Here is a 20,411-nt window from a genome sequence, read left to right on the forward strand (position 1 = left end):
AAGGGAAAGACGGATGGCGACAGCTTGGAAGGAAGTGTTTAAATGGATTGGGTGATAATGGAGAGTTTCATGGAGAAGAATCATGAGTCCTCCATGTGCTGGAGTGCCTTCAACAGAGGGGAGATCATATCGGACGGACTGAAAATGAGGGAGAACAAAGCGGTCATGGGGACGCAGCTTTGTTTCCTGAAGGCAGAAGATGACCGGCGAGTAGGATCGTAAGAGGATCGACAATTCATCCCGATTGGCTCGAATACCGCGGATATTCCAGTGGAGAATGGACATAGGGTGAACAGAAACTGGAGGAGTGTGACCAAGGTCGCTGTCAACTCAACGACTGCTCTGAGCTTGCAACCGACAGCATGGAATGGCATTCAGCCGAAGGCAGAAGATCCTGATCCACAGGTTGGTCAGGAGCAGCTCCTGCCACCAGCGATCGGCCGGTTGATCGGCCGCCAACAGTGCGCCTCGGCGACACAGAAGACGGCCGAGGACGATTTCCGCCAGGTGGTGCTGTAGATGGGACACGCCTTGGCGGAGAAGGAGAGGAACTGGGTTTCTTTGTAGCCTTCTTGGAAGTATGATGTTTAGAGGAAGGAGGAACCGATGGTTGGGAAGTTGCCATACGTAAAAACTCTTCACGAGTATGCTCTTTTTTCGAAGTCTTGGTGTCTGACTTTTGGGCTCGAGATTTAGCAGAAATCGACGAAGGGTGAGCCAGAGAGTGGGCAGGCGAAAGTGGTGAGGTTGAACGGGCGATCTTTGCGCTGGCCGATCTGACGACCGTGGCACTAAAGGTGAGGTCGCAAGTCTGCGTGGCCGCCTCCTTTGTTGGCCGAGGAGAAGCAAGGACAGTGCTGTATTTTCCTTTCTGAGGCACGGTGGGCTGTCGACTGGCGAATAATTTTTGAGCAGCAAAGGTCGACACCTTTTCCTTTACTCTAATTTCCTGGATGAGTTTTTCGTCCTTAAAAACGGGACAATCTCGAGAGGAAGCAGCGTGGTCACCCATACAGTTGATGCAGCGAGGGGATGGAGGTGGACAAGCACCCTCATGGGCATCCTTGCCACACGTAACACATTTGGCCGGATTGGAACAGGACTGGCTGGTGTGATTGAACCGCTGACACCGATAGCAAAGCGTAGGGTTTGGGACGTAAGGGGGAACGGAAATTATCTCATAGCCTGCTTTGATTTTCGATGGGAGTTGAACTTTGTCAAATGTCAAGAAGACAGTGCGGGTTGGAATGATGTTTGTGTCAACCCTTTTCATAACCCTATGAACAGCCGTTACGCCCTGGTCAGACAGGTAGTGCTGAATTTCTTCGTCAGACAATCCATCGAGGGAGCGTGTATAAACGACTCCACATGAGGAATTTAAAGTACGGTGCGGTTCCACCCGGACAGGGAAGGTGTGTAGTAGTGAGGTACGCAGCAATTTTTGTGTCCGGAGGGCACTGACTGTTTCTAACAACAGGGTGCCATTCCGTAATCTGGAACAAGACTTTACAGGACCTGCAATTGCGTCGACATCTTTCTGAATAATGAAAGGGTTGACCGTGGAGAAGTCGTGACCGTCAGACCGAGAAACAACAAGGAACTGTGGCAACGATGGAAGAACTGACTGTGGCTGAGACTCAGTGAACTTACGTTTGTGAGCAGACATAGTGGACCAGTTCTTGCCCCCAGTGACAACAGAGTTCAAGAATTCCTCGCCATCAGTTGTCTATGCAATTTGCAATCTGCTTCCACATGTTTCTGTTTGTAGACTTCTGTAAGCATTCTAGGGACCCACCCTCCACAAACATTGGCATACCCTAAACGGGCTGTCAAAATTTTGTCAATGATAGTCTTGATGACACCAGGGATAATCTAGCAGAGCTCTCATACCAGATAAGTGTCTACCACATCTCTAGTTAAATCACAGTATACCAAATTTGTGAACTGTTTTGATCTATACATACAAATATGACACTTGGGTGAAATGGCGCACTATTGTGAACCAGAATTCTTAACATTAAATAGCAATTTCAAATTGAGGAATGTGATTTACAGGTTCTCTCATAAGTTTCTGACAAATGTTCATTTCAGTTTCCCTTTGTTTCTCCTTCAAAATTTTCAACACTAAATGTATAGCCTTCTCTTAACAAATACACACTGTCATACAGCTCTCTCTCACTTGAAAACAAGGGAAGTACCGAAAGGACCAAATTACACCTAACGGTGAATCCACAGGGACTAAACACAGTGTGTAATGGAACTGAGCACTAGTATCTGTGATGGAATTGTTTACGTACCCCGTTCTCGTCGTACTGGGGCCTCCCTGCCCTGCCCATCATCTGCAAGACATCAGTGATGGGCATGTCCACATAGCGCCGCTGCTTGCCATCGTAGTACTCGGTCCCTTTAATGACAACAAGATGGGCTGGAAAGTTGACACCCCAAGCAAGGGTGGCCGTTGCTATGAGAACCTGAAAGAAAGAAAAATCAATAAATATGTCCATGTTATCTACTGAAAAAAGCATTTCTGTGGAACTTCCTGGCAGATTAAAACTGTGGACCATACCAGGACTTAAGTCTGGAACCTTTCTTTCTTTAATTTTATGATTAATTAACGCTGCAGGAAGAGGGGGGGAAATCTGACACACAGAGCGACTCGCACAATATGTAGCAGCATTTTTGTTAACTGAATTATTTAAGATACTGACACAACTGTTTTGACAAATGATAGCATACAAAGAGGCACATGATTTTATTAGGCTATTAATAATATTAACTCTTTATTATCTAAGATACTCAAGGAAATATATATTTTAAAGGAATGGCCTACTTTTTAACAGCTTTCAGAAATCTTGGCACCGAGTCATTTCACAAACTTACCTGAGAAATGTGCTGAAACTGAAAAAAGAGAGCAGAATCTGCTACTGTGGCTTAAGCACTACCAAGTGTAAGCCTCATGCCAAGCTATGTCCTTACATGCAGAACATGAGAGAGCGCACACATTTGAAATGGTTTTCCTAATCCACTTCTGATACTGTTAACATACGGTTTCATTTATAAAATCATACTATATTCTCACTGTCCCAGGTAAATGAGCTCTGTGTTGCTTTAAAATGAAGAATTGTAACGTGTCATGGTATGAGAAATCTAATATTATTTGCAAGAGCAAAACTGCATTTGCCAAGACAAGAGCAGGTGAACAGGACTGATGCCCAAAGACTTCAGTTATACCCTCGGTGGCAGAATAGGTCATTTTCTTCATCTGTTCCTACAGAATTTCTATAACAATATTATGAGAAGGGTAGTTGCTACTCACCACATAGCAGAGATGCTGAGTCACAGATAGGCACACGGGAAGACTGTCACAATATAAGCTTTGTCAACAACAAACAACAACCACCACACACACACACACACACACACACACACACACACACACACACACACACGACTGCAGACTCTGGCAGCTGAAGCCACATTGCGAGCATCAGCAGTACATGATGTGAGAGGCAACTGGGTGGAGGTAAGAAGAAGTGCAGGGCGAGAGATAGTTGAAACCCTGGTGGAGAATGTCATTCAGTTGCTCCAGTCCTGGGCGGTACTGAGTTATGAGAGGAATGCTCCTATGTGGATGGACGGTTTGACTTTGGGAGGTGATGGGAAACTGCAAAGGTAAGGCAGGGGAGATTGGTTTTTGCATAACGTTGCAAGGATAATTTTGGTCTGTGAATGCCTCAATGGGACCCTCTGTATATTTCGAGAGGGACGGCTTGTCACTGCAGATGTGACAACCACAGGTGGTTAGGCTGCAAGGGACTTCTTGGTATGGAATGGGTGGCAGCTGTCAAAGTGGAGGTATTGCTGGTGGTTAGTAGGTTTGATATGGACAGATGTAGCCTTCTTTGAGGTGGAGGTCAACATCTAGAAACGTGGCTTGTTGGGTTGAGTAGGAGCTGGTGAAGCAAATGGGGGAGAAGCTGTTGAGCTTCTGGAGAAGTGTGAATAGGGTTTCCTCACCCTCGATGCAGGTTGCAAATATGTCATCAATGAATCTGAACCAGGTGAGGGGTTTAGGAGTCTGGGTGTTTGGGAAGGAGTCCTCTAGATGGCCCATGAGTAGGTTAATCGTGGATGAGGATATAGTTGGTCAAGTCGACTAGGAAGGAGGTTGTTGGTTTGGAATCTGCTGGGCATTGGGAAAGGTAGTGTTAAACAGTGGCAAGGCCATGGGAATTAGGGATGTTAGTGTAAAGGGGAGTGGCATCAATAGTGACGAGCAGGGCACCATGTGGTAAAGGGACAGTAACTGTGGAGAGTTGGTGGAGGAAATGGTTGGTATCTTTTATATAGGAGGGTAACGGGGTTGAATGTGTTGGTCTACGGAGCAGACATTCTCTCAGTGGGGGCACAGTAACCGGCCATAATTAGGCATCCTGGATGGTTGGGTTTCTGGACTTTAGGAAACATGTAGAAGGTAGGACTGTGGCGAGTGGTAGGGATGAAAAGAGGAAGGTTCTGGGATGGGCCTAAGGATTGAGGAGAGACTGGAGATCATACTGGATTTCTGGAATGTGATCAATGTGGCAAGGTTTGAAAATGGATGTATCTGACAGCTGGTGGAGTCCTTCTGCAGGTAATCCTTGAAGTTCAAAACAACAGTGGTGGATCCTTTGTCCGCAGGTAGGATTATTAGGTCGGGATCAGTTTTTAGATGGTGGACTGCAGTTCTTTCACAGGCAGACTTCAACACTGGTCTTTGGTTGAGTCTGAGTGGTAAGGTCAGTCGCGAAAAAGTCTTTCCACTCTAGGGACAGGGAAAAGGAGAGAAGGTCTTTAACAAGTCCTGCACAATTGAATTTGGCAGTGGGGCAAAAGGTGAGGCCTTTGGAAAGGACTAATATTTCTGTGGGGCTAAGGCTTCTGGAGAAATGGTTCATGACTGTGTTTCAGGTCTGTTTAGGTTTCGGATTCTATGTGGTGGTGGTGGAAGGGAATTTTGGAGGGTGGGGTAAATGTCATAGGTCTGCAAGACATGGTTTGTCAGCTATGAGAGGATGTGGGGGAGGTTTGGAGGTTGTTGTGGAGCTGGTGGAAAGTGATACCCCAAGGTGCAAGTAGGAAGTCAGGAGGGTGGAGAGTTTTTTGAGATGGCATTGTGCATGTTGTGCTAATTCCTGGGGAGCAACTGTTTCAATGTGTGTTATAGGTTCCAGAAATTTGGGATTGCATAGCAGGAGAATTTTATGGATGGAGAGAAGGTATTGCAAGGAGGTTTGGGCTTGGTTGATATGGCTTTACAGGACAATGTTAGTGAGGGTTACGGATTGGCAGCACTGGAACAGGTGGGGATGATTGTGAACACAGGGTGGCAGCCGGAGATAGGCAATTTGACTGTAAGGCCATTTCTGAGAATTCCATGAGCCAAGCATAAAAGCAGGAACAGCATGTGGAACTTGATTCTGGCTAGGGTTACGGAACCTTTTCTGTATTGATGCAGATGGGAGGAGCAAGGATTCAAGGTGGTGGAAAAAATGCAAAAAAATACGTAAATACGGTAGAATTACGTCCAAAAATACACCGAAATAAATGGTAAAAATCACGAGAAGGATAAAAAAGGGGGAAACATGATGAAATCTGAGGGAGCTGATGATAGCAAAAGGCAAAAACTTGCTAAAATTTGTGTGACGTCACAATGAGGTCAAAGAAAACACTGTCTCCCACCTCTACCCTGCTATCCCTCCCCCTCCCTGCCCCTGCCTCCTCCTTACCACAATCCAGTTGCCTCTCCCATCATGCACTGCTGCTCGCAGTGTGGCTCCACCTGCCAGAGACTGTAGTTGTGTGTGTGAGTTGCATTTAGTTGAGAGTGTTGTGTGTGTGTGTGTGTGTGTGTGTGTGTGTGTGTGTGTGTGTGGGGGGGGGGGGGTCATTTTTGACAAAATGACTTGTTGCCTGAAAGCTTGTATTGTGACAGTCTTTTTGTTGTGCCTATCTGCAACTCAGCATCTCTGCTAAATGATGAGTAGCAACTATCCTTTTCATGAAATTCTTACCTTCCTCCCTGGATTTTCCACTGTTTGAATTTCTATAAAAATTACATATGAATATCTAACATATTTGTTAATTACCACACTGCACAAAATTACATAAAACAGTACCTGGACATGGATTGCACACGGACTTTCACTAACATTGATTACTGTGAATCTGTTGGAACTGGCCTTGTAATGAACAAGTGACTTAACACTGTCAAGGAACTGTCTGTTGCAATATATGTAAAGAAAGAGCCTGACAGCATCCTAAAGAAAATATCCACAAAAGCGTGGGTGAGAAACTGGAAACATGGAATCATTTATGGGGCTTACAAAGCAATTCTTAAGTAGTGCATGGCCACGCATCAATGTTGGTAAGACTGTGGGCTAGAAATGTGTGCAGTTCTTTATATTGTTCATTTCTGAGCACAGTGCTGTGAGCTGCGGAACATTTTAAAGGTAGAAACAGCTCTTGTGTACATGTAGACAAGTATCTGTAACTTAGGGGTCTCTTCCAAATTAGTATTGACACGTGCCTAAGAAAAGAGTATGTGTGTGTAAAATTAGAAACATGTTTTGCTTCTGTGTGAAAAGTTCACTTTGCATTAACGACAACAGTTGCACTACATCATAAATCAAATAAATTGTTAACAATGCTTACTGGTGCAGCACAGACAGGTATATTATGACTACAGTATATACTATGCATCATCTCAAAGTGAAGGTAAGAATATGTTTTGTTTATATAAAGGGTTCCTCTAGCTGTGAGACTTAAATATTAGTAAAAGTAACAGTGACAGTACATCCCTTTAATTACTGAAGACTTCAGGTTCAAATTAAAGCACTCTGCTACTACTTTTGATTATAAGAATGCTAAAGTATTCAGTTTTAATATATGCTGTGATGAACATATAGAAACATAAATTGTATTTGCTTTACATAATGTGCTTCTTGTCTTCACTGAACTGTGTTTTGTTTGAGTGTTAGTGTTAGTGTTTGTTGTCTTGTCAGGGAATACAATACAACTAAATGTTTGTAACAGGCTTTTTCAGTGGTTAATTATGAGTCTGTTTCAAAATCAAGACGATAGTATTATTATAAAACTGTACAGCAACAGAACTTTTACATTGTACAGTAATACTATTAATACAGGATGACAACTCTTATTCATTGTTCTTGTTGCATCCACAATACGTTGAAAATGAAGTTAGTATTCAAATTTTTATTTTCGATCTTACACATATTGGGGGGGGGATTAAGGGTTCAGATGAGTGCTGTGAGACAATACAATGACATAGAATTATCTTTCATTCTGGAAAGCATGCACTATTCCAAATTCTCACCTGTATCTTTTGATTCACAAATAGTTCTTCAACTGTTTTACGGTCACGTTCTTGCAAGCCTGCATGATGAAGTCCAATGCCAAATGCGAGAGTCAGTTTCAGGTTTGGATCTTTCAGACCGGATATAATCTGTAAAAATTGGTATTTGAATTTGTAAGTATGTAATTGCAAATGATGCTCATTGTATATCCAAATCCAATTTGGCGTTTTGCAATATTTGTCTCCATAAAGTAAACAAAACTCATCGTTTATACATGAGAAATTGAGACATATTGCTGAAATGTGTGTGCAAGTGGTTGTGAAATCTACATCAACAATTCATAAGCCATCTCACAGTGTGCGACAGGACTGATTAACACTATAATTTCACATCCTTACCTGTTCCTTTTAATGAGTGGTGCATGCAGTAAGTCTCCATGTGGGTTCAAATTTTTTCAGATTTCATGTAATTGTCATTTCATGAGATGTATGTGGGCAGAAGTAATATTTTGCCTGACTCTTCTTGGAGCACACATTCAAAGGATATGGAAAGTAAAACCTTTCCCTAATGCACATCACCTGTCCTGTAGCATCTACCAAATGAGTTTGACAAACATCTCTGTATCACTCTTGCACTGACTAAATGATTGCATGATCATCATTGGATCTTTTCTTTCTCTCCTTTAATGATCTAACCTGCTAAATGTCCAAGACTGATGAGCCACAGAAGTGGCTGAACAGGTGTTTTGTAGGTCACTTCTTACGTGGGCGAGTTACTATTCCATAGGAGTCTTTCACCGAATCTCAGCCTGGCATATGCTCTTCCTACATCCACTTCAGGCTACTTCTAGATATTTTATGATTGTTACTGCTCCCAGTGACTGGCCGCCTATAGTGTAATCCAACTGTAACTGATCTCTTTGCCTGTTTAGGCACAATACATCACATTTATTTCAGCAGCAGGCTAAGAGGAGGGAGGACAAGGAGGAAGGTGAGGGGAAAGGTACAAGTACGTTACAGAGGGTCGCTTAATAGAAAGAAGTGCTGGTAGATGTGTTCATCAGTGGTGCCTGCATAGATCTGAGGACTTCCTCTGTTAGGTTCTTCAGGACTGCCACAACAAATGTTATTATGTAAATACCTTTCAGTCTTGGCATATGATACATATTTAGTCATGTTCCTATTCCAATTTTTTTTTTCCTGCCACATAAATGTGACATTCCTCTTTTCTTGCCCGATGCAGCTGTGAACGATTGACACATACTGGACTTGAAGAGCATTTTTTCCTATACATTCTCCTTCCCAGCCACATTTCCACAAGTAACATAGTCACTGACTCCAATAGTAGTGCAGTCATACTTCTGGAACTTGAAAGAGTATAGACAATTTGTAACATATGGGCACATTTTCTGACAGAGGAATATAGCCTTAATGTAACAAAGAGAAATAGGAGTATTCGGTGCACTCATTTCATAAAAGCTCTTGCACAAGCCCAGCTTCATATTTAAAATTAAGGGTGTTATCTAGTTTCGGTTCTATACAGTATTCCACAAGTTAGTTTCCCTAAAAATGTTATCACCTGTCCAGCAGCAGTGGTTTGTTTTGGGAAAGTACAATTTTTTGATCTTTGTACAAATTTGAATAGACTTCAGTCCTTTACAGATATAAAAAAAAGGAGGCAATTTCTGGAAAATCTGCTTTTCTCCATATCAAAATGAGTTTTGGCAACAGTGTCTGAAGATTTAAATTACCTTTCACACTGACAGAATGGTGATCAGGAGGACTTGTACCTTCAGTTATCTTATGTAATCAAGCATTAAAGACTATTCTAGGAGGAAGTTGTGTTCTTTGAATCCAAACATTCCATATATAATCCCACGAGATGCTGGGGTAAGCCGTGTCTGCTCAAACCTACTTGTCTGGGTAAGCCTCTTACAATTACGAGTGCCATGTGCTTCAAACACTGCCTGCTAATGTCCATTTAGATTGGTTCAAGTGTAACAGAAGCATGTTGTGTGTTTCTTGATTGTGACTTCTCACTATGATGCTGAACAAGTCAACTTTACAATTACTGAAAACTTTCTCAGGCAAACACGTGGCAACTTGCTAACAGTTTACATGATTTCTCAAGTTATGATGGTTTTTTTAATTTTCTTACATGCATACAGTAATTTATATGCAACTACATTTCTCCTTTCAGTACTATATTTATGAATGTTACTGTTGTTTTCAAACTGCGATTGACTGGTGATAGCAAATTTCATGGGGGTACATGAACTGTAAGGCTACTATGAGTACGCCCAAACATTGCAAGAAGAGTCTGCAAGAGGTTCCAGACTGGGCAACACATAACATCCTTATTGAACACTTGCATACAATACATTTTTCCCCCCCCAATGATGTGTTACCATTGTGTACGATGCCATAGGACACTGGTGAGGAAAAATAATTTAATTTTCTGACATTTTCACCTCTGAAGTCTGGCATAATCCATAATGCAACAGTTCCACAGCTGAGATGCTGCTGTGGCAGCATAACAAAACTTTTAAGCAAAATCTAGTGAACTGCCAGCTGCCCTTACTTGATCCATCTCCTCCTCGGGAAGGTGCAGCCATTGCTTGGGATTGTCCTCAGCCGCAAGGTAAGCGATGAGGTCGAGTGCGGTGAGGCGCGTCTGCCTGCGGCTGGAGACGAAGACGAGGACAGGACGGTCCGGTGAGTGCTGCTGCACAGCCTGGAAGGTTGGGCGGTTCATTGTGGCCATACGCGGGCAGTAGTGCTTGCCCGGGAAGCCCGCGATGTGCACCTCCAGTGGCACGGGCCGCACTGCCGGCCTGAAGTTGTACAGGCCCATCTGCAATCCAAAGCACCCATACAGGAGGGGGGTGGAGGTGGGGGAGATTCTGAACATTCATTTGATGATTAACTATCAGAACACTAGGATATTAAATTAATGTAACTACAGAGTACATTATCATCTGGCCATCCTGATTTCGGTTTTCTGTGATTTCCCTAAATCGCTCCAGGCAAATGCCGGGATGGTTCCTTTGAAAGGGCATGGCCGACTTCCTTCCCTGTCCCTCCCTAATCCGATGAGACCGATGATCTCGCTGTTTGGTCTCTTCCCCCAAATAACCCAACCCAACCCAACCCAACCCAGAGTACATTATTACAAAAGAATCAACAATACCTTAGGGTATACTTTTGAGAATGAAGCTAATTTCAGAAAGACTCTTGCAGGTTTGAGGCCACATCATGTTCCAATAAAACAAGTGCTACTTCAGCTACTACTACAGGATGGTGATCACTCGACAATCAATAAAATTTAAGGTACAATATTCTTGGCAATATGCATGTGAGACCCCAACCACCTCAATCTCATACTCTGACCAAGGCCACCAGCAAAAGCAGCTGAAATGTTTGTAGTTTATCATATTGTGACATGGTGACATTCATGAACTTATGTGTAAGTCTCTAATGTCAATAAAACTTCAATCATCATTTTCTAATGTCTGTTAACACAGAAGACAATTTCTTTGTTTTTAAATTACCTATAGCAGTAATCACATTACTACAAATGTAGCTGATCTATGCCACTTCATTAATTCTATGGTCTGCATTTACCAATTCAGATTACGATCTATCTAAATTCTTAAAAACTTAACACTTACTCCATTTTGTCTTTCATTATTTGATAGCCTATTTTTTTATTAGTTGTGATGTTTGATAAGTAGTACATCGTATGTACTGTATCTTGTCAAAATTGAATGATAATACTGTTTGCTTTAATTCCCATGCTGCAGTGGGACTTTTCTCCTTACAGCACCTGGAAAGTTTCTGCACCCATGAAAAAATGTTCATTCTGAAAGTTCAACATTCAGTGTTTCTTACTGCTTGAAGCTACCTACTATAATCCAACACCAATACAGTTCCAAAACATCTCATTTCAGTCATTTTCTCTATACCAAAATTTAAATGTTGAATGACTTAACAGTGATTGAATACAATAAGCAAATACATATGTGAGAGAACAAATGCATAACACAGTTGTTTTATGAAAAATCATCACCTGGGATACAAGCAAAATTCCGATAATTGTTTGAGCTCACAGATAAGAACACTACCAACACAGCAGAGTAAAAATGAATCTCACCTGGCCAATCTCAAGCCATGCTGCCAAATCACTTGCATTTGCCAGTGCTGTAGACAGACCAATTATCCTCAGTGTGCGTTCAGTATGTGAGGATATAAACCCTGTTCTTGACACAATCACCTGAAAGTGAGAAATTTAACATGAAAAACTTATGCCACATTCACATGACATAGTAATAGTAACAATAATAATAATAATAATAATAATAATAATAATAGACTCCTATGTTTTTGGAAATATAGCTATAATTAACATTGTGTGTGTCGAAAAGGGTAGGAAAAATATCAACAATATATTCAATAAAATGTGTTCTTGAGGGTCATAAGGTCATACATACACAGAATTAAACAAATAACTTTTTTGGCTAAGATATGAAGTAGATTACAAAATAAGTATGTGACATTAGATCCTCTTTGAGGGTGTCCATGTTGAAACTGATATGAATGACCTTTAGATCTGGTCATGGGTATACAAACAAACTATGGATCGAATTTAGAAAAATAGTTGACCAAGCACTGGACAGATAAACATCTAGAACAACAGTTCATGATGGGAGGGGCATATAGTGTTTGTAAAGAAACTTCTAGGGCCTACTATGCAACAGGTGAAAAACAAAGCACGGGGCTGTAGATATAAAGATGTTAAATTGAAATGTGCTTGGCTTGCAGAAGGGTGATGTGTGAAGCCTTCAATGACTAATATACAAGAATATTATCAAAAGGCCTTTCACAAAATGCCAAAAAATTCTGGTCAAATATGAAGGTTGTCAGTGCCACCAAAGTTAGTGTCCAGTCATAGATGACAGAGGAACTAAACTGAGGGGAGCAAAGCAAAAATTTACATGTCGAACTCTGTTTTCAATTGTTCCTTCAAATGGGACGACACAGGAGCACTTCATCAACTTTAAGACAACACTGCAAACATGAAGCAAATGTGGTATCAGTATCTGCAGTGTTGAGAAACAGCTGAAATTGCTAGAACAAAGCTCCCAGACTCTAAGGAACTCCTATCACATTCTATACAAACTTGGAATTTAAGTTAGCCCCCCTTTTAATCATAATGTAACATACATCTCTGAGGGGGGGGGGGGGGGGGGGGGGGGGGAGTGTTCCAGGATAGCTGCAAGACAACAATGGTCATACCTGTCTAGATGACGGATAGCTGATGTGATCCTCAAAATTTACTCGTCAGTAACTTTAACACCAATCTGTTGTGGGAACTTAGAACATACTCCAAGCTCAAACAATGAGGTATCTCTAACACAATGACTCCTGCCATGGCAACCAGTACGGGTTCTGAAAACACTGCTCATATAAAAATCAGCCTGTGCTTTTCTCACATCATTCCCAAAGGCACATACCAAAGTAGTCAGGTATATTCTTTTGAAAAAGCTTCTGTCTCAGTATCACACCTGCGCAAATTAATGGGTGCACTATCATATTAGGTATCACAGATACTTGTGACTGGATTCTACATCTGAATGACTATCCTGCAATTCACATTTAAGTGCCTGGCAGACGGTTCATCGAACCACTTGCAGATTTGTGAATGTATGCTTTCCCGACGTATACAGCTGGCGAAGAGCTCTCGGGCTTCCAGCCGGGTGGCGGTGTCTTCAAACTGCGACGTTTCGACGAGTGACATACTCGTCATCTTCTGGCGAAGTGCCGAGACTTTGCGGATGCCGGTCCCTTTATAACTGCGGCGTGCCCCCCACCACCTGGCCGCGGGAGGCTGGATCCAGAGGAGCCAGCGGGCGGGGTGGAGGGGGGTAGCGGGTGCGCCACTCGTGTCTCCGTCAGAGCATTCTGGTCGCGTCTCGTGAGCTGGACGGTTCTTGGTGCGTTCCTGGCGTATTGCGGCTAATGCTGGATTCCACGCCACACTCAGCTGATAACCTTCGTCCCTGTTCACAAGATTCTTGTGACCCATATTTCTATTGATTCTTTAATGACGCTGTCCCAATTGCTCCTGGCTCGGCACAGCACCCCGGTGTTCTCGAAATTAAAGGTGTGGTTTCCTTTGACGCTGTGTTCAGCTATAGCAGATTTCTCTATCTGTCCAAGTCGGACATGCCTGGTGTGTTCCTCGCACCTTTTCGAGATGTAGTGCTGCGTTTGTCCAATGTACTGTACACCACATTCGCAGGCAATGCTGTATAGACCAGGTGTGTTGAGTTTGAGTGGGTCTTTAGCTGAGCCCAGCAGCTCTTTCGTCTTCGGCGGTGGTCGCAAGACAGTATTTATGTTTGATTTTCTCAGTAGCCTCCCGATTTTGGCTGATATGGGCCCCAAATATGGAAGAAAGGCGAGTCTCTTGTTAACTTTCTCTTCTTCCTCTTCCTGAAATTTGTCAGCCTGTCTCGTCTTGAAGGCCCTACCAATCTGTGTTTCACTGTACCCGTTTTTCCGAAATACCTCTCTTAGGTGGTGTAATTCGTCTGAGAGGCTTTCTTTGTCACAAATGACGCGTGCCCTATGTACCAAGGTGGTCAGTACTGACTGGCGTTGCCCCGGATGGTGGCAGCTGGTTGCATGGAGGTACAGGTCTGTGTGCGTCTTCTTCCTATACACTGAATGGCCCAGCATGGCATTCGCTTTCTTCCTGATCAGTATGTCCAGGAATGGAATACAGCCATTCTCTTCTACTTCCATCGTGAAGGTGATATTCTCATGTATGCCGTTTAGGTGGTGCATAAACTCCTCCAGTGCCTGCCTGCCATGCTGCTAATCACGAAAGTGCCGTCCACATAGCGGAAGAAGTGCCTGGGTTTACGGTGAGCAGTTTGTAGGCCCACCTCCTCAAAGTGTTCCATATAAAGATTCGCGATCCCTGGAGCAATGGGAGATCCCATGGCCACTCCATCCACTTGTTCATAATGCTCTCCATTGCACTTGAAGTAGGTGGTTGTAAGTGCAGCTCTTTGAATGTGTGTGTGTGTGTGTGTGTGTGTGTGTGTGTGTATGACAGAGAGAGAGAGAGAGAGAGAGAGAGAGAGAGAGAGGGGGGGGGGGGGGGAGGGAAAAGGAGGGAGGAAGATTCATTAATTGTATACTCTGGTTATGTTTAGATTGCTCTTTGTTGTTGTTTTTGTGGCTAACATGATCAGAGAGTTATTGCTTATATTGATTTGGTCAATAATTACCTTCTTTTTCATTGCAAAGGCACTTTGTATGTGAAAGTTTTCTTGTAATGGCAGGAGTTTCTTGTTGTGATTCTTCACTCTAATAATTTTCAAGTCTTGTTCATGTTGCATAGTTCATGTCCATATTTTATCAACTGTTTTGAAATTCCTGCCTGTCATCCCCAGATATAGTGATTTGCATTTTTAGTATTCTAACTGGTCTACCTGCTCCTTGGTGTTTATCTGGTTTGTCTGTTGTTGTCTGTAAACGTGACTGGAATATGTTTCTTATTCTGTAAGCAATGTGTAATCCTGTTTCTTTGATACATTTGCTATCCTGTATGTTGCTTTGTGTTTGTATTTACAGTGAACCATTTCTTTCTGTTAGTCATGTCATAAGTGTTATTGTTTTATGTTTATGTGTGTGCTGTAGTGTCTGTAGGGTTCTTTGGCGTTTGTTTTCTCTGCTTGTTTTCAGTTTTCTTTATGGTGTTTTGATTTTTTCGTTGAGTCTTTGTATTATATGGGTGTGACAACCATTGTTTGTGCCTATGAGGTATTTTTTTCAATTTTTCACAGTTTTATTTGCTGAGTGGGATATTATTTAATCGGTGTAATATGAGTCATAGAATTGCTAATTTTTGATTTTGTGGGTGGTTGGATGAAGCATGTATAATTGTATCTGTGCTGTTGGCTTTCTGATTATGTCAAATGTGCCCTTTTTGCTGTCTTTCTTTATTTTATGTCCAAGAAAGGTATTTGCTTTAGTGTTTCTCTTTTCCAAGGTGAACTGAATATTTTTATGTTTATTGTTTATGTCTGCATGAAATTTATCTATTTTCTCTGTTGGTTCATCTACCATGCAGATTATGTCATACATATATTTGTACCGGTAAACAATTTTGTATCCTTTCTTTATGATGACTGTATCAAAGATCGCATTTTCTATGTGGTTTAGGAATATGTTTGCAAATGTTTGATATTGGGGTCCCACTGGAAGCCCATATTTTTGTAAGTAAAATTCCTTTTCATATTGAAAGTAATTTTGGGATGTGATTGCTTTGAGGGTTTTGGTTATTTCTTAATATTGTCTGCAGGTAGTTTGTTGTATGTCAGTAAGTTTCCTTCAACTAGTTTTTTTTTTTTTTGAGATGAGTGAAGAGGCTGTTTGTGGAATGTGTAAGTCTTTTATTTGTTTATGAATTCATTTGTGGTTTTTGCCGTTCTGCTGTTCATTTCATAATGTCACATTACGATTTTGTTCTTTTCCACATGGTATGACGGTGTGTTCATGAAATTAATAACAGGCCTCAACAGAATAAGGGGTGTGTGAACACTCATTAAATGACTAACAGAAATAAATGGTGCACTTTAACATACAAATAGAAAGCAACACACAGGATAGCAAATACATTAAAGTAAGAGGGATTGTACATTGTTTACAGAACAACAAACACATTCTGTTCACATGTACAAACAACAGCAGACAAACTAGATAAATACCAAGGAGCGGGTGTAGACCACTAGAATTCCAAGAATGTGAATTACTATATCTGGGAATGACAGGCAGTAGGTATAAAGAACATATAAGACGCTGGAAACATGAAAACAGCCATTCTAGATATGCCAAACACCTGATAAAATGTGGACGTGAACCACCCAACACGAGACAAGACACGAAAATTATTAGACTGAACAATCACAACAACAAACTCATGCCACTACAAGAAAACTTTCACATACATAGAGCCATTGAATTGAAAAAGTACAAGCTATAACTCCCTGATCATGTTAGCCACAAAAAAACAACAAACAGCACTCTGAAACATAACCAGAGTGTACAATTAATGAATCTCTCTCTCTCTCTCTCTCTCTCTCTCTCTCTCTCTCTCTCTCTCTCTCTCGCGAGAGCCGCCGCCCCCCCCCCCCCCCCCCACACACACACACACACACACACAACGCAAAAACAAAAGATACACATACAGCGACAGTTGACAGTTGGCAATGCTACACTCTGTAAACACACACATATACAGTAGATCATAAAATGAAAAGTGCAAGTGATGTGTTATAATAAATGTGGGTGAAAAAATGCTGGAAATTGGCCAGCTGGAGCATGAGAACTGAGTAAACACATCTCCAGGGCCACACATATGGACTAATTACACTGGAAATAATAAGTAACACCAAACTATAATTTAACATCACAATATCTTTGCTACGAAAGTTATCTTCAATCTGAAAAACAAGAGAAAAATATGACAAAATGTAACATAGTAACATACTGTAAGTAGTAAATAATACATTTATTATATGTATAAAAAGAAACACGTATTAAGGCCACAAATAAAAAAAGCAAAACGTATATGGCAGAAAGTAAACGGCATTTCATTTAGTTGTGCAGACAGAACATATTTCCATGAATTTTGTAGCAACTAAGGAATGACAGAAAATGAAAATATGACAAAAATACAAGTCTTTGCTTCACCTTCCCCACAACTTTACATATATGATCATTCCAACTGAAGTTGAACATATAGTATTCTAGTTGAATTTGCAGCATTTAGATTTGTGTGATTTATCGTGCAGCTGAAGTGTAGTGGATTCCTTATAGTACTCATGTGTATGAACTCACACTTTCCATTATTTAGGGTCAACTGCCACTTTTTCACACCACACAGATATCCTGTCTGAACCTGGTTTCAATCTTCTGATGACTTACTAAATGGTAAATGACAGCATCATTCACTAATAACCTAAGAGGGCAGCTGCTCACCTTATAGAGGAGATGTTAAGTTGCGAACAGGCACAACAAAAAGACAGATAAACATGTGAGTTTCTGACCAAAAGGCCAAAGCTCTTAAGGTTTGTGTTTTACAGCCCATGTGTACTTGACCTTTTTCGCCTTGTTTTGGTCTGTACTAAGAGCTTCCAGTAGAAGAGGTCTGCTGTCAGAGGTATCAGAACAACCTTAGTTTGTAGCTTTTGGCTAAGTCATTTTCAGACCAGGGCCTCTCAACTCAAACTGATACATTTACACTTCTCCATCTTCCCTGAAAGTTTGTATCATCATCATCATCATCATCATCATCATCATCATCATCATGGAATCACCCTATGTAATAAAGATACAACACATTTTACTATCACAACCTGTAATTTCAGAAATTATTGCTGTCTTTTCCATCTGAGTGACAACTTGGTTGTGGGGTAGTCAAAGTTTGTGACGACTTCTGAGGGTTGTTACTTTGTGAAACACACAAACTGAAAATAGAATCTCAGCTTACATTGAAGCGTTGTCACTATCATCTGAGACAAACAGCAGATGATGAACAGCTGACAGAGACAGTTGAGGAGATAGCGACATAACAGTGGAACAGAGGTCTATGGATACTGCCAGAAAAGTGGTGTAAGCAGCTAAGGTTTGATAAATACACTGTACGTCCTGACCATGTTGTTTCTGGAGGGCAGCAGTGAACCATTTCTGTGCCTCTGGCTACAACCCAGGAGACATACCCTAGTCAGGTCCTCATTTGGGCAGATAATGTACTAGGTCAATCACTTTCTCCATAGGTAGAATGTTGTTGTCTTTCCATAGTCCACTATCTTGGGCTTCCTAAGGAATAAGCCTAAAAAGATAGCTAGAGCAGGGTCATGTGCATCAATTATCAGTTTTTTTGCATTTGGGAATCATTGAAAATGCTAAAGTCCACAAAAATTTACCAAGACTGGTACACAAAAAGTGTAATCTTGAAACTGGTATAGATGTGACACAAACAGTGTCTCAAGCAAGATCTCCATCGAGCCTCTCACACAGCTGTTTTAAATATGAACACACACTGTCAAATTTAACATTATGGTGTGGCAAGAATGATACAACTGCACATTTATTTTGTCACTTTAAAAGATTAAGTTCACTTGTGGCCTTAAGAAGAGGAAAAAGCTCATTGAGTCAAGTGCTTCTGCTGCAGCCTGAAAATGGTTTGATGCAGCTCTCGATGATACTCCATCCTGCGTAGGCCTCTTCATCTCCAAATAACTACTGCAACTTGCATCCTCCTGAATCTGCTTACTGTATATATCTCTTAATCTCCCTCTACAATTTTTACCTTCCTGCCCTTCCCTCCAACACTAAATTGGTGATTCCATGATGCCTCAGAATGTGTCCTATTAACCAATCCCTTCTTTTAGTCAAGCTGTGCCACAAACCTCATTTGATTTGGTACTTCAACCTTAGTTACCTCATCCACCCAGCACTCTTCTGTAGAACCATGTTTCAAAAGCTTCTGTTCTCATTTTATATGTTCTGTTTACTGTCTATATTTTGCCTGCATATAACACTACACTACACTACACTACACTACACTACAGACAAATGCTCACAGAAATGACTTCCTCAAACAAATTTATATTCAGCATTAACACATTTCTTTATCTCCAGGAAGCTTTTTTCTGCTATTTCCAGTCTACATTCTATATTCCATTTAATTCTCTTGTATCCTCTGTTCAAGACACTATTGATTCCTTTCAACTGCCTTCTGTAACAGAACTACAATGTTACCAGCATCCATTAGAGTTTTTATTTCTTCTCTCAGAACTTTACTTCCTTTTTACAGATTTCTCCTTGGTTTCCTTTCCTACTTGTGAATGTTCAGATTTAATAACATGGAGGAAAGATTACAACCCTGTATCACTCCCTTTTAGAATACTGCCTCCTTTTAATATCCATCAGCTCTTGTAACTGCAGTCTTGTTATTGTACAAGTTGTAGACAACCTATTGCTCCCAGTATTTTATCCCTGAAATCTTCAGAACTGCAAGTATATAAGCCCTTAACAACCATAAGTTTTAGCAAACAACATTTGTAAAAATTTTACTTTGATTCACCTCAAGGACAGGACCACGATCTTCACCGAGCAGATGTATTTCGTCGATCACGACCAGTGCCACCTTCTGAACATATCCACGAGTCTGCCAGCTCCGGCTCACACCATCCCACTTCTCAGGTGTCGTCACAACAACGTCAGCATTGGCAATGGCGCGGGCATCTGGGGTAACATCACCAGTCAACTCAATCACACTCTTGCCCAAGCGAGTACCGAGCTTTGTGCGCCAGTCTTCCACACGCTCACGGACCAGTGCCTTCAGTGGTGCAATGTACACCACCTGCAAGATCAGTAGTAGACATCAGTAAATTGAAATGCAAGTAACAAACAGAAAGAGAGAGAGGAGTAAAGTTGTGGGTGTATTCTCTGATCTTTCAATGCTAGACCAGGCTTTCTTGTCAGATAGTCAGATAAAATGTGAGGACAGACAGTTCTTTACCATGGCATATACTGTAGCTGCGGAGCAGAAGACGAAGGGTGACTGACATTTCACATGCAGTGAATCATGAATCTAAACTGAGTACATTTTCACAAGTCATTTCTCAGGGTTCTATTCTAGGGCAAATCTTGTTAAAAAAAAACATGTAAATGACAGACTCATAAATACAGATTCTCTAACAGTTCTGTTGGCACATAATACATATGCATTACTCAAAGGTACAGACACAGCAAAAAAATCTGGGCACTATGTGACACCAACAGTAGTGTAGAAAACTGGAGCCATTGAATGAGTCTAAACTGGACACTGCAAAAATCCATGTGGTGCAATTACAATCCAACCTTCAAAATGCCAGGAGATAAAAATAGATCAAAACAACGAGTTTATCAAAGGAGTTGATACGGTCAAGTTCCTAAGGTTAGATTTGAATAATGCTTTAAACTGAGATAGTCATGT

At 41.4% G+C, this 20,411-nt stretch overlaps 1 protein-coding gene across 1 annotated transcript in view; it reads right to left on the reverse strand.

The window, feature by feature from the left end:
* LOC124545360 (activating signal cointegrator 1 complex subunit 3) overlaps positions 1 to 20,411 on the reverse strand; it is a 239,304-nt gene that overhangs the window by 61,285 nt on the left and 157,608 nt on the right. The window contains exons 26-30 of the mRNA XM_047124265.1: positions 19,518 to 19,796; positions 11,508 to 11,627; positions 9,936 to 10,208; positions 7,376 to 7,504; positions 2,298 to 2,471 (exon numbers count right to left, since the gene is read on the reverse strand). Of these exons, the coding sequence (XP_046980221.1) occupies positions 2,298 to 2,471; positions 7,376 to 7,504; positions 9,936 to 10,208; positions 11,508 to 11,627; positions 19,518 to 19,796 (975 nt within the window). The remainder of the gene's footprint in view (positions 1 to 2,297; positions 2,472 to 7,375; positions 7,505 to 9,935; positions 10,209 to 11,507; positions 11,628 to 19,517; positions 19,797 to 20,411) is intronic.

The sequence above is a fragment of the Schistocerca americana genome, chromosome 8 (genome assembly GCF_021461395.2).
Source record: "Schistocerca americana isolate TAMUIC-IGC-003095 chromosome 8, iqSchAmer2.1, whole genome shotgun sequence".
In the NCBI taxonomy this organism is placed as follows: domain Eukaryota; kingdom Metazoa; phylum Arthropoda; class Insecta; order Orthoptera; family Acrididae; genus Schistocerca; species Schistocerca americana.